The 13935-nt window shown below is 37.9% G+C and overlaps 1 protein-coding gene across 3 annotated transcripts in view; it reads left to right on the forward strand.

Annotated features, from left to right (window-relative positions):
• Positions 1-13935, forward strand: part of Olfm3 (olfactomedin 3) — a 224210-nt gene that overhangs the window by 178870 nt on the left and 31405 nt on the right. For all 3 annotated transcript variants that reach the window (XM_036190647.1, XM_036190646.1, XM_036190648.1), the window contains exons 2-3: positions 1656-1802; positions 10194-10349. In XM_036190647.1, the coding sequence (XP_036046540.1) occupies positions 1656-1802; positions 10194-10349 (303 nt within the window). The remainder of the gene's footprint in view (positions 1-1655; positions 1803-10193; positions 10350-13935) is intronic.

Genomic DNA, 13935 nt, shown 5'->3' on the forward strand with positions numbered 1-13935 from the left:
CCCCGCCTTGTGGGCGTGACCTTTACCAAAGCCTCAATGGGGGTTGGAACTTCCAGGCCAAAGCTGGAATGACTACCCACTACAGCACACCATATGTGTTGATTTTTGTATGAGATAGATGACAGAGGCCTGTGGCAAGAATTGTAGGACATTAGAATTGACATCTACACCCCATGCTGTGAAAAAAATACCAGTAGTAGAACTTCCTGTTCCTTTGTGGATTCTTTTTATGGTTGTATCAGTAAGTCAGTGGAGGTGAGCTGCCCAGTGGAATTCACCAAGGCATCATTCTTCAGTTAAGGAAATCTCAAAGATAAGCTTAATTAGATAATAAACACTAATGCTCTGAGAAAGTGGGACAATGAGTGGCTATAAGGTACACCAAGCCATTCTCAAAACTTCTCTTATACAACAGAAAGAAATTAAGGTAGAAAAATGAAGCATTCAAGTTGTTAACTGAGACATCTCCAGTTTATAGAGCTTCAAGTCTAGTCATGGAAAGAATCTTCTGCCAGCATGGAATGAAGAGGATATCATCTGTGTATATTACTTGAAAATCTACTGAGATTTGTCTTGAAAAAGAAGACAATAGTGAGGCAAACTAAGGATGACATTCTTTGCACTTGATAGAATAATTATAAAAAGAAAGTTAGGAAATTTTCACATGTCTATATAGAATAAGCTAGTTGTTATATGATAGCAATACTGTAGGATGCAGTTACATGAATAGCAATATTGTAGAATGCTGTTCAATGAATAGATCACACAGAGAGAAACCAACTGTCTTGGAGTGAAGGCCACTGTTGGACAGTGCAGGAGGTAAAATTGTCAATGTAAACAGGAAGAAGATTTTAACAGAATTGGGATGCTGCCTTTAATCTAGAAGTACAATGATTAAGAGTATTAGATGCAGATTTTTTTCAGAAGACCATTTTTGGATTTATTTCAGGATATCAAACATGCATAATGATAAGGAAAACTATATACTATTTAATTACATTCCTCTTGTGAAGGAAAGACTCTCATGTCTAATGTAGAAAAACCAGTAAGATGTGAGGAAGTGGCTAGTAGAAGAGTCTAAACATGGAGTTCAAATATGAAAGTTCACAAAGCATGAGAAGTGATGTGAGATCCACAGACAGTAAATAGTGAAGAATCTGAGATCACAAAACGCCTTTGTAACATTTGTAAAGCAGGTAAAACAGAATGAAGCTGCAACCAATGTAAATTTGATTTTTTTTTTCTCTTCTAACTTCAAAGAATCAAAGTCTAGGGAAGTAGCTGAGTAGATTAACTGAATGCTGTACAGTCATGATAACCTGAATTTGATCTTCATTACTAACATAGAAAGTAACTAGTGGAGAGGCTGAGATTAACAGATCACTGTGGATTGCTGGCCAGCTAGCTTTGATGCATTCCAGACCAGTGAGAAAACCTGTCTCAAACACAAGGTGTAAAGATCCTGAGGACACAAGAGGTTGTCAGAACTGCAGATGCATATACATATACACTCACAAAACAACAACAAAATAAAAACCCCACAGACAAACCTACTTTGAAAACATAATAAATGCTTTCCTTACGGTATTACAAATCTATCTTCTCATTACCCGATAGTGAAAGTCCATTTTGTGTTTGCTGTTGCTTTTCCCCAGACTCAGATTAGCCCCAAAGAAGGGTGGCAAGTGTACAGCTCAGCACAGGACCCTGATGGGCGATGCATTTGTACAGTGGTGGCTCCAGAACAAAACCTGTGTTCCCGAGATGCCAAAAGCAGGCAGCTCCGCCAGCTGTTGGAAAAGGTATGTGGCCTGTGTTCCCTGTGCATATTTTTATTGAAATCTATCATTCTTTAGAAAGGAATGCTGATGAATATCATGTAGTTGTCTTGGTCTTAGCTTTCTTTTAACATGATCTTTTCCTATTCTTTCAAAAGTGTATCTCAAGTTTCTGGCTATATTATTCCATTTCTATGGCTTTTATAACCTGTTGTAATTATTCTTTTTTAAGACAGATTCTCTACCATACATCTTAATACCCAACCAGCTTCTCTCTTACAGGGTTCAGAAAGCAAGGAGTGTTCCTTGGATGTTAACAATTCAGTCTCATCTCTAAGGATCACACAAAGCCCTTTGAGCTCATACATTAGACTCTTACTAACCATCTTGCTAGGAAGTTAAAATAATGACATGAAATATGCAAGCTATCTGGACAGATAATGAATAATTCTGAGTGTTTATCATCATTTTCTAAATCGTCCCTTTGAACATTAAGCTCTTCAGTTCTATTCAATGGCATTCTCTCCATAATTTACTTAAGCTGGATCCATAACAATCAAATGCAGAATGCCCTTGATTTGTTCCCTTTTACAGATGAGAGTCAGCTCATGAAAGGTTGTTTATGTGTGTTTAGGAGGGGGAAAGCCGATGTGTGCTTCTTTCAATGGTGGCCATTCAGACTTGCACTATGCAGGGTTCTGGATACGGTGGGACAGCTGGGGCGGTCGGAGCCATGCAAGGATGACGACATGTTTGAATTTCAAGTATCACACAAAGAAAGAGATGAATTAGAAAGTGCGTGCTGTGGAGGACACCACACTCTCCACTTCACTCTGTGTCACATCGTTTTTGTGATCACGTCCTCCAGACATTAATGGGAAGTTTTCACATGAAATTGAAAGATCCAGGAGAATGAAAGAACCTAGCATGCTAAAATAAACAAACGTTCCTTATCTTAAGCCAAGCTACCACTTTCTCCTCACTGTCGTAAGGTGTCCTCTATGCAGCATCATTTAGGAATCCTTCAATAAACAAGTCTGTTTCTCTTCTCCCTCTCCTTGGCGCCAACATCATCTTCTCCCTCTCCTCAAGCCTGGTTATATGGTAAGATACCATTCTCCCTGCTCCCAGCTAGAGCAGGTGTCATTTTCATTAAAATCTCTGACTGTTAGAAATTATTATAGGCATATTTTGATTACTTTTGTGATATTGATTTCCAGTCTTACCTTTTTAAGAAAAATTAAAATATTTTTTAGTTACCAGGGAAATCAATTTTGCTAGAAAATGGTTTAACCTTTTAAATACACTTTTCTATAAAATTGTATTTCTACTCAGATTACCAATAGTCTGCACAGTCCTTTTACTTCTACATAAAATATATAAGAAAGATTTTCTTAAATGTTATAACTTCATAGAATGTATTAGTATTGTTCAGTAGCGTGTGGTGATATATTGTGTTCCCCAATATTATGCACCCTAATGAAGTTTATCTGAGGATCAGAGGAAAAAGCCAACCACTATATTAAACATAGAAGTCAGGCACATACCTTTAATCCTAGCATTCAGAAGACAGAGATCCAGATGGATCTCTGTGAGTTCGAGGCCACACTGGGAACAGAGCCAAGCATGGTGACACATGCTTTTAATCTCAGGACTAACCATAGAGGTCTGGAGGTCTGTACAAACAGATAGGAAATGATGTAGCTGGGCAGAGAGAGGAAATGAGATGCCAGAACAGAATGGTATATAGGTGTGGGTATACAGGAAGTAGGTCTCTTTGGAGACTGAGGTGTTGGTGAGATGAGGTTGTCTATGGCTTTTCCTATCCCTCTGATCTCTCAAGTTTTTACCCCAATATCTGGCTCTGTGATTTTTATTCATAAGACTGTTTAGCAATTCATGTTACATTTGGTGGCTGAACATTTGTGGCAAGAATTCACTAAAAAGCCACTTGTGGCCTTACAGTTCCCCAGCTCAGGCCTGAGCTGAGTCTCTTTGGCATTTTCTCTCCTGGTGGGTGGTGGGCTCTCTCAGGATTCCTATCTTGGACTGCTACCACACTGGGTAGCTGCTTTGAAATTCCCTCAATTGCTGGGGCATCCATCTTAGGCCTACAGGGTATCAGCAAAGCATGGCATATCAAGTTGCTGTAGGACTAAGCTCTGCCCCCTTGTATTTAGACTGGGCAAAGCAACCCAGTATGAGGAATAGGTACCCAAGAGCCAGACAAAGCTTTAGGAACAGCCCTTCCTCCCACTGCTAGGAGTCTTACAAGTACACAAACTACACAACTGTCACAGATACATTGAGGGCCTAAGTCAGTCCCATGCAGGCTCCCTAACTAATGGTTCAATCTCTCTTAGCTCCTATGAGCCCAGGTTATTTGTTTCTGTGGGTTCCCTTGTGATAACCTTGATCCCCAGGCTCATCGGATCATTCTTCTGTCTCTTCAGCAGGACTTCCCTAGGTCAGCCAATGCTTAGTTGTGGGTCTCTGCAACTGTTTCCATCAGAGGGTTATATGATGACAATTGGGATTATCACCAGTCTATGAGTATAGAAGAATGTCATTAGGCATCAATATGTCAACATTTTTTTTTCCAATAGTGTTTGGTTCTATCCTAGGTCTATGTGCCATCCAGCCACTGGGTCTTAGAACTCCAGGCAGTGTCAGGAGTGGGCTCACTCACATGGTGTGTTTCTGAGGCTGGACTAGTCATTGGTTGGCCACTCCCACAGTCTCCAAGCCATCCTTAGCCTCCTTCAGGATAAGGACAGGCAGAACAGACTGTAGGTCAAAGGTTGTTTGACTGGTACAGTCTCCCAATCCCTGCTCTGGAAACCCTGCCAGATCAGAGTAGATGGCCAGTTCAGGCTACACATCTATCACTGCTAGGAGTCTTAGCTGAGGTCATCCTTGTGGATTCCTGGGAGTTTCCCTTATACCAGGTTCCTACCTGACCCCCAAACCTGATCCCTCAGGGTCCCCTCTCCACCCACCCCCAGCCCACCAGGAGCTCTCTTCTATTTCTCTTTCCCAGGGAATTCCATGCCTCCTTCCTTGTGCCCTCCTTGTTACCTAACCTCTCTGGATCTTTGGATTGTAGCCTGGTTATCCTTTATTTTACAGCTACTGTCTACCCTGGAGTGAGTACATACCATGTTTGTCTTTCTGGGTCTGGGTTACTTCACTCAGGATAATTTTTTTTTCTAGTTCAATCCATTTGCCTTCAAATTTCCTGTTGTTATTGTTTTTAACAGCTGAGTAATACTCCATTGTGTAAACATCCCACATTTTCTTTATCCAATCTTTGGTTGAGAGGCATCTGGGCTCTTTTCATGTTCTGGCTACAAATAAAGCTGCTATGAACATAGTTGAGCAAGTAACCTTGGGGTATGCTTGAGCATCGTTTGGGCATATGCCCAACAGTGGTATAGCTCGGTTCTGAGGTAGAGCAATTCCCAGTTTTCTGAGAAACTGCCATATTGATTTTTGAAAAGCAGCTTTTCAAGTTTACACTCCCACCAGTAGTGGAGGGGTAACCCTCTTGTCATTTATGTTTTTGATCTTAGCTATTCTGACAGGTGTAAGATAGAATCTCTGAGTCATTTTGATTTGCATTTCCCTGATGGCTAAGCATATTGAACATTCCTTTATCTTGTGATTTGAGACTCTTCTGTTGATAATTCTCTGTTTATATCTGAACCCCATTTTTAATTGGATTATTTGGTTTTTTGATGCCTAGTTTCTTAAGTTCTTCATATCCATTCAATCCTTACAAGAGACATGGTTCATTTTCTAAATATAAGCAAAAATTATCTTTTCCTTTCTGAGTCTTTCAATGTTACTTGGCCAATAAGCTGTGATGTTATATCAGGTTGCTTTTACAATGTTTTTCTGTCATTTACCATATCACTAGTGGCCTAGACACTATTAAGAGGTGCTATTTCTGTCCAATATATTAACAAATACATATGTTAATTAATAGCTTGGGTCTTAATGCACAAAAAATAAAACTGTCAGCATAAAATTTTACTTATTAGCTATATAGTTTTTGTGTATTACTACAGTTATCCTTCATTACCTAGGTCAATGTTTCCTAAAATATGATTTTGGACTAGGTAGTGGGTAAAATTTTTACCAATAAAATCAAATCAAGGACACTATACACAGTGCTTCACCTTGAAGATTTCAAAAGCAATGTAAAACCATACTTTCTGTAAAGTCCCACAATCAAGGAACTGCTGTTCTTATTGTTAAGCCAAAGCTAGATGAACATATTGAGCCATAGGGTTTTTCTTTATTATTATTATTTTAAAGTGGTATGAGTAACGGTTGTAACTGAGAGTAAAAATACATTTGTGTTCATTCACAAAGACTTCATACATTTTATTCATAAAAAACAAAGAGGACAGAGTTCAGAAAAGGAATATCTGAGATGGGAGACAATGACTTGGCCAAACATTGTTGAAGTCTGTTGGGTAGAGTTTCATAGTTGTGACAAATATCTACCAAAAACAGCTTACAGGAGGAAGAATTATTTTGGCTCAAGATTTTAGAGGTTTTATTTTGTGGTCACTTGGTTCTGTTGCTCCTTGGCTGTGATAAGGCTGAACATCATAAACAGAACCACAGAACCGTGTGATGGAGTGAGTCAGCAGACTGGAAGCAGGGAGAGAGGTCAATGAAACAATGTAGACATGATACACTCCTTGATGACATACATCTAAAAACTTAACTTCTTCACACAAATATGAAAAGCTGAACTGCAGACCAGCTTCAGAGAGAAGCTGAGTAGATGAAGAACCACAGCTAGCACGTCTCCCTATGAGTCACACAATGGAGACGTAGTTTTCTGCATCTTCGGGAAGCTTGCGCAAGTGAGTCTCCACCAATAGGAATAAGCTCTTCCTAGGAAGAGCTAAAGGCAACTCAGAGTCAAATCCTGCCCATTCCAACACTTCAAATGCTGCCCTACACCTCACACATAGTCCGACAATTATTCAAGGTTGTATAATATAGATCACAACCAAGTCTCCTCAAAAATTCTCTCAAAGTATTTTCCCATAACACAAATTGAGGTGAAATTTAAATGAGAAGTTAGAGTAGCACATAAAATAAGGGACACTAATCTAACTCCAGGATATTCCTCTTACCCATAGTCTTCTAATTGTGTAGAATATGGCTAGATATAGAAAATTCTTGGGAGGATATCACTCATGCTAATGACAGGTATCTTTATAGTCTGTTACATATTTAAATAGGTAGCCAGTTCCTTTAATACAAATGCTTTTATTTACTCATGCTTAACTCTAAATGAGGTTAGAAAATTACTTTGAATGCAATGCTTTTATCTATGATAAAGTGTCCATGAGTTCAATGTCATCTCAAATTTTGTATTGCACTAAAAATTGTTATATGAAGCATTGCACATATAATAATAATTTTAAAATTAAGGAATATTTGTAGTTATATACTGCAGTCTCTGACAGTTATAGGGAGAGGAAAACTCTCCCTGAAATAGCAAGATCCTAATTGCCATTATACTATTTGAAACCCAAGATGACTTTACTTGGGAAATACTTATTGAGCGCTTATTCTGTGTCTGGTTCTGTGTAACATCTTGAAAGTAAAAGATGTAAGACACAGCCTCTGAAGAGGATCATAGACCAAGGGCCCTCTGCTGACATTGTCCAAACACACATTGCAAAATTACTTTTAATGTAAGCCAGTATGTGACATGCTGGAAACAGGATGGACATGGGGAAAATTAGGGATCAAGACAAAAGAGTAAAGGAATAAAAGAAAATTGACTTGTCTGACAAAAGGTAAAGAACAGAAGCAAGCCAGGGCACCAGAACTCACTGGCTTTTCTAAAAACGACAGTTGTGAGCAATGTATCAACTAGGGTCTCTTTATAGCTAACTGGTATGTACATTAAGCTTTGTAACTTTACCTGATTTAAAAAAAGTCTACCTCTGAACAAACCATCATTTGTAGTTCACTATATTTTCAATGAAACTAGCCTTTACTAATTATTAATCAATACACATCTACTTAAAAATAAGTGAAAACATTCACATCTCTAAAACAAAGAAATAATTGCAATCATATCAACTTTTTGTGCTTATTCCTTTGTGCATTAACTTATGCAGCCAAAAACAACATTTAATCAAAATGAATTTATATATATATATATATATATGTGTGTGTGTGTGTGTGTGTGTGTGTGTGTGTGTGTGTGTGAGAGAGAGAGAGAGAGAGAGAGAGAGAGAGAGAGAGAGAGAGAGAGAGAGAGTATTCCATAGGGCTTTCCTCTTTCAGAAATTTAATATTAACATCTAATTATTTTCCTAATTCTTCTATATGCATTTCTTCATGATTTTCTCTTAATAGGTTATATTATCTTTTGCATGTGTGGCTGTATCTGATTTATGATAAAGTATTGAATTCTAAACCCATATTACATTTATCTCTCTTAGAAACCCTGCCTAGATGAACAGTGATTCTCAAGCTTTAAAACTCAGCTGTACAATGCACTTAGGAATCTTGATAAATATGCAGACTAATTGAGTGTCTTTGGAATAGTTCTGGAATGCTGATTTCTGACAAGCTTCCAGGCGAAGACAAAGTTGTTGCTCTGAAGAGAGTACTGAGATACCAGAGGTGTAGAGATCCATCTTAGTCTAGAATAATTTATCCTCATACTATTCTTCATTCAAATGCTTCCCTCTATTAGAGGCTTCCCTTTGTTTTCAGGTTTTTGCTGTCACAAAAATTAGAGCAGCCCTTCTTTCTTTTTTGCACTCTTTCTAGGTCACCTGTTCTCTACTTCTAAATAGCCTGGGGTTCCATGAACCTAGCCAGTGCCATCAGCTTAGCATGTGTTTCTGCCTATCTGTGAGGCACGTTATGTTTTTTGCCATTCCCCAAGTCCCTCAAACATATGCTATGCAACTTGGAAGGTGTTCTAATACTGCCAGCATTTGTCCTGGCCAACTCAGTGTCACCCTTCAGAGTACTTAAAACAACCATCATGATGTAACTGCAGTGAAATCAGTATGAGTTGATATCAGGGTTCAGTGAGCTCTTCTAGAGGGAATCCAGGTTCCTGTGTTCTACAATTAAAAAAAAAAAAAAACTGAGAAGGGGCACAGAGATACAGCAGAGGCAGAGCATCGTTTGTTATGAAAAGATATGTTTTCAAGGGTGGAAGTGGGTTGTTGCAAAGAGAGGGAGTTAAGTAGCTCTGTGTCTCAATGAACAAAGGATACAGGCTTTTATGTTACACACTCTGGGCTTTTTGGAGTCACTTGTATTTTGGGCTCATTTGCACATGTATAGGATTTCTTACACATATTCTGTTGTTTTTAGCTGCAAAATAGTTCATGCATTGTATGTCCTTAGCATTTTAAAGCTCCACCCTGAGATGTGTGCTAGTATTATAATAAACAATAGACTGGTTTCAGACAGTCTGAGGATGCACAGCACCTGCTGGGATGGTGAAATTAAGTGGTGGAGAATTTATCTCTGCCAAGTGGTTTCTTTTATATACTTTTGTTCATCCTTTATAAAGTCTCCATCTCACTCTCTTCCTTATTCTTCTGCCTCAAAATGGTTAAACTCTAATTCTGTTGGAGGTGTCACGACCATACAGTAGCCAGAAGTTTTCTCCAGTCTTGCCCATCCCCAAGGTCCAACAGCTGCTTATAAAATAATCATTCAGAGGCTTAATAATAATTACCAATTGCATGGCCTATGGTGTGCTTCTTGCTAGCTAGCTCTTATAACTTGACCCATTTCTATTAATCTATAAGTTTCCACATAACCTTGGCTTACCAGTACTTACACATCTTGCTTCTCCTGGCAACAGCTGGCATCTCTCCTGTCTATCCTTTCTCCTTTACTATCTCTCTTAAATCTTCCCACCTGTCTCCATCCTTCCCTGCCATAGGCCAATGCAGCATTATTTATCAACCAATCAGAGCAACACATATTCACAATGTACAGAAAGACATCCCAAAGCACCATACACTGTTGCTAAGTACCTCTGACATTTCACATGTAAGAAACAGCATTTACTAACACATTTTATCTCAACATGCACCACCTTGTGGTATTATAACTTTACAAAGCTTTGGAATGAAACTAATTTATTTCTAATCTACTATCTTCTTGCTTTTTGGCCATTTCTAATGATGTATGTCCAATTTTTATAACATGCATAGGTATAATTTTCTTTGGCTGGATTTGTTGAATGTTTATTGTAAGTAATCTTGAAAATGTGACAAGCAGACATGCATTCATAGATTTGGTACTTCTGTTCTTTGTGCTAATAACATTTTGATACTTTAGTAGAGAATGCATGTATCTATAAACAGAGAATAATATACAACCAATGGCTTCATTTGACAGGTACAAAATATGTCCCAGTCTATAGAAGTCTTAAACTTGAGAACTCAGAGAGATTTCCAGTACGTCTTAAAAATGGAAACCCAAATGAAAGGGCTGAAGGCCAAGTTTCGGCAGATTGAAGATGATCGAAAGACACTAATGACCAAGCATTTTCAGGTAGGTGTGAGTCCTGCAGTCTTGCCAACTCAGCGCAATGGGCAGATAGGATGTCACTCAGCTAGAAATTACTATGCTTTATCCTATACATGCATATAAAGTTAAGGACTCACTGGAGAGTCAACTGTCTTGTCAGTAAAAAGTGACCATTAGTAGCCAGGAACACATAGAAATTACTATTAAAAGAAAAAAAAAGTGCCTCCCAACCCTGAGGTATGTGGAGTTTCTGAGTATGTATTTACAGGTAATTTACCATCTAGGACAAAGAGATATCCCCAGGAAAATTAATAATTAAGTCATCAAAGCTTTTCAAATTGTAAATTATTAAAGGAAACAATGATGCCATTGATAAGAGGATGTTTAAAAGGATGGTTTTCTAAGTTTATACAAACAAGTTTCTTTTTTAAGATTGCAAGTGGTTTAATGCCAACTGTCTAGAAACTAGAAATGGAAAAAATGTGTTGAGCATGCTGTGCAGACTGTATTAATGATATAGCACAAAGTCACTTATTTAAAAAGCTTCTGATAATGACACTTGAGCCTCTATTAAAATAATCTATCTGTCTTTAAAAAAGCATGGTGCAGAGTTTTCAAAAACATCAAGGTTGTTCATATGTAGCATCTTTTTCCCCCTCTGTCAATTAGACAGTGAAGTTCAATCCTAGTGGAAAAGGAAAGACTTTTATTCAAGCTTGTGGTCAAGGATTTTGAGCATACTGGAGACATATAGAGTTAGTTACAAACAGGATTCTTGCCAGGTACATTTTAAAGTGGTAAAAATCATCATGTTTTGGAATTTTCCCTGTAGCCTCAGGAAATTAAGGACAGAGGTATAGATGAGATACATTAATACATAATCAGTTTCAAACGAAGAAAGAGATGATATGAAAGCTGAGGGTATTGAAAAGAGAGAATGTTGAAGTGGTTAAATTATGTAATTTGAGCTTAAGAGAGACTTAAACAAAACCAGAAAGGGGTGTGGGGATTAGAGCAAGTCCTAGAAGACACAATGCACTTGAAGATTATAGGAAATAAAACTTTGAGCTGGATTAACAGCAAAAAAAAAAAAAAAAAAATGTGGGAAAATGGTAAACAGCGAGAAAGATAAGGTTTGAAATCAAGAATCCATGTCAACCATAATTCACTGGGCACATACACTCTGTGAGGCAGGGCCAGGCCTATCTTGGAGGAATGAAGTGCAAGCTCCTCCCATGAAAGACAACTAAGAGGAACCAGACTGGGCTCCAATGATGAATGAGCATCATTTGAGAGCACAGAGAGAAGAGCTGCTCATTTGTTCACTAAAGATCTACTGAATAATTAGAGAATTGACAGTGTTCAAGAAAACCATGCTGGGTATGACCTCCTCTCCCCAGATACTAAATTCCAGAGAGGATCTAGAAACTCAGGGTTCCAGTGTCCACTTTCAATGTTTAGAATTGGAGAGCAGATGGACAAGTAACAATATGAACCTGGAGCTGGGCTGTTAACAAAGCAGGAGGTTATAAATACTGGAGTGGAAGAGAGAAAAGATTCCAGAAAGGACAGCAGCAACAGAGCAGAAGCTCATGCTGCATGTCAGGATACAAAGTACTGAAGACTTGGTAGAACCAAGGAACCATATAATCTTCCCTGGGTTAGCAGGACTGTGCATGTAGATGCAGGAACCAAAGAAAGAAAGCTGAGTGAAACCAAAAATATTTGTCCTAGTATATAGGTTTTTTGCTTAGCAAAAACCACAATGTTACTGAATTTTCAGGAAGTACCATGTGATTATGGTTTTGATTTTCACAGTTCACATAATCTAAGGATATGTTGGAAATGCTGAATATCAGTAATCACAACAATAACCATTTTTCTGAACATACATATTCACAGCAAAGTTCAGAGCACTTTGGTATACTTACTGATTCAATCATCACACCAATCCTGTGAGGCAAGCATTATTTTGCTGTTTTTAACCCTAGCAGATAAATTAAAACACAAACTATGAATAAATTTTCTAGCATCTGACTGAAGATTCAAGTTGACAATGCCTAGCTCCAGAGACCTGTAGATCTGAAATGATAAACTAGTTCTCTGAATTAAAATTAGAGTAATTCTCAGTTGGTGAGTTACCTGCAATATGAGAATAAGGACTTGATTTCGGATCCCTAGAATATGACAAAAGGTGGGCTAGGGGGTGCACACCTGTATCCTCAGCATTGGAGATTAAAAATAGACATATCTTAAAGCTTGTTAGCTAGCTAATTTAATCTAGTAGGTGAGCTCCTGGATCCATTGAGAGAACCTATCTTAGGAAAAAACATAAGCAGAACATGACTGAGGAAGACACTTGACACCAACCTGTGGTCTCCACAATGATGTGTACACACACACACTCACACACACACACACACACACACACACACACACACACACATGTACACAAATACACACTCAAAAACATGCATACCCACACATGCCTACACACATACAATATGCACACCAATGCACATGCCCACATCCCCACATTTATGAGCACATCCCACTGCACTCAAATCAGAGTAATAATTAGAGGTTCAACACATGCTTGTGAAACTCATTTCTTCACTGAGTTACATCATACATCACATTTCCCTCTGAGTACAGAGATAACATACAATAGAAGTAGAACATTCTAAAACCAAGCTTAAGCTGAAAATTACTATATAAAATCTCTCTTCTGCTACAAAATTTTCACTTCATGACAAACACTGTCAAAGTTTTCTTTATCATCTTTCAAGAGGAAAGCCAAACTAGCCATCATAGCAATATCAATTGTTGTTGGTAAGATACCGCGTTATTGCCAGAGCTACAGAATAGAAAGTAAAATTCCAGAAGGTATTAGCAAAGCCAGATCTATGATAGTATAATTATAATTATATATATACATATATATACATATATACATATATACACAGCCCTCTAATAAATGTCCAAAGTTTCAAAATTGATTGCCCAAAGTCCAACAATTTTTGAAAAGATAAAAAAATTGAAACTCATCACTGGAAAGATACTTCCACAACTTTGACATCAGATTGCTCCCTTGAATCCACCCACTAGTAGAATGAAAAAGCTGTCACTGTGGCTGTTATAATTTGCAGCAAACAGTGTGAGCAGAGCTCTTATCGTTAAAATTCTAATGAAACAATTGTGTCTCCCTTTAGGGGTACCAAAAGATGCTTAAACTAATAGGCTTATTTCCAAACGAGCCCTAAAATGAGCAACACTCTGCAGTTCTGCCTTTTGACTGCAACAGTTATGAATCTTTCTCATTACTAAGATTCTTTATTTCTCCAATTCAACGTGTACATGGAGACACATTCAAAGATTTCCAGATTTATAGGGTACATAAAAATCTCCCAACAAGAAACACAAACCCATGAATCAGGGCAACAACAGGAGCTTTTGCTACTTGAATGTATTTATAGTAATATAGTTTTCGAAGTTTAATTTAAAAATGCAGGTTTCTGTTCCTTAAATAATTGCACAATATGGCTTCTGACAGCCCCTATGGGTTATTCCTAAATGATCATAAGCTTGGAACTCCTTCAACAGATTATAT

Source organism: Onychomys torridus, chromosome 6 (genome assembly GCF_903995425.1).
Source record: "Onychomys torridus chromosome 6, mOncTor1.1, whole genome shotgun sequence".
NCBI lineage: Eukaryota > Metazoa > Chordata > Mammalia > Rodentia > Cricetidae > Onychomys > Onychomys torridus.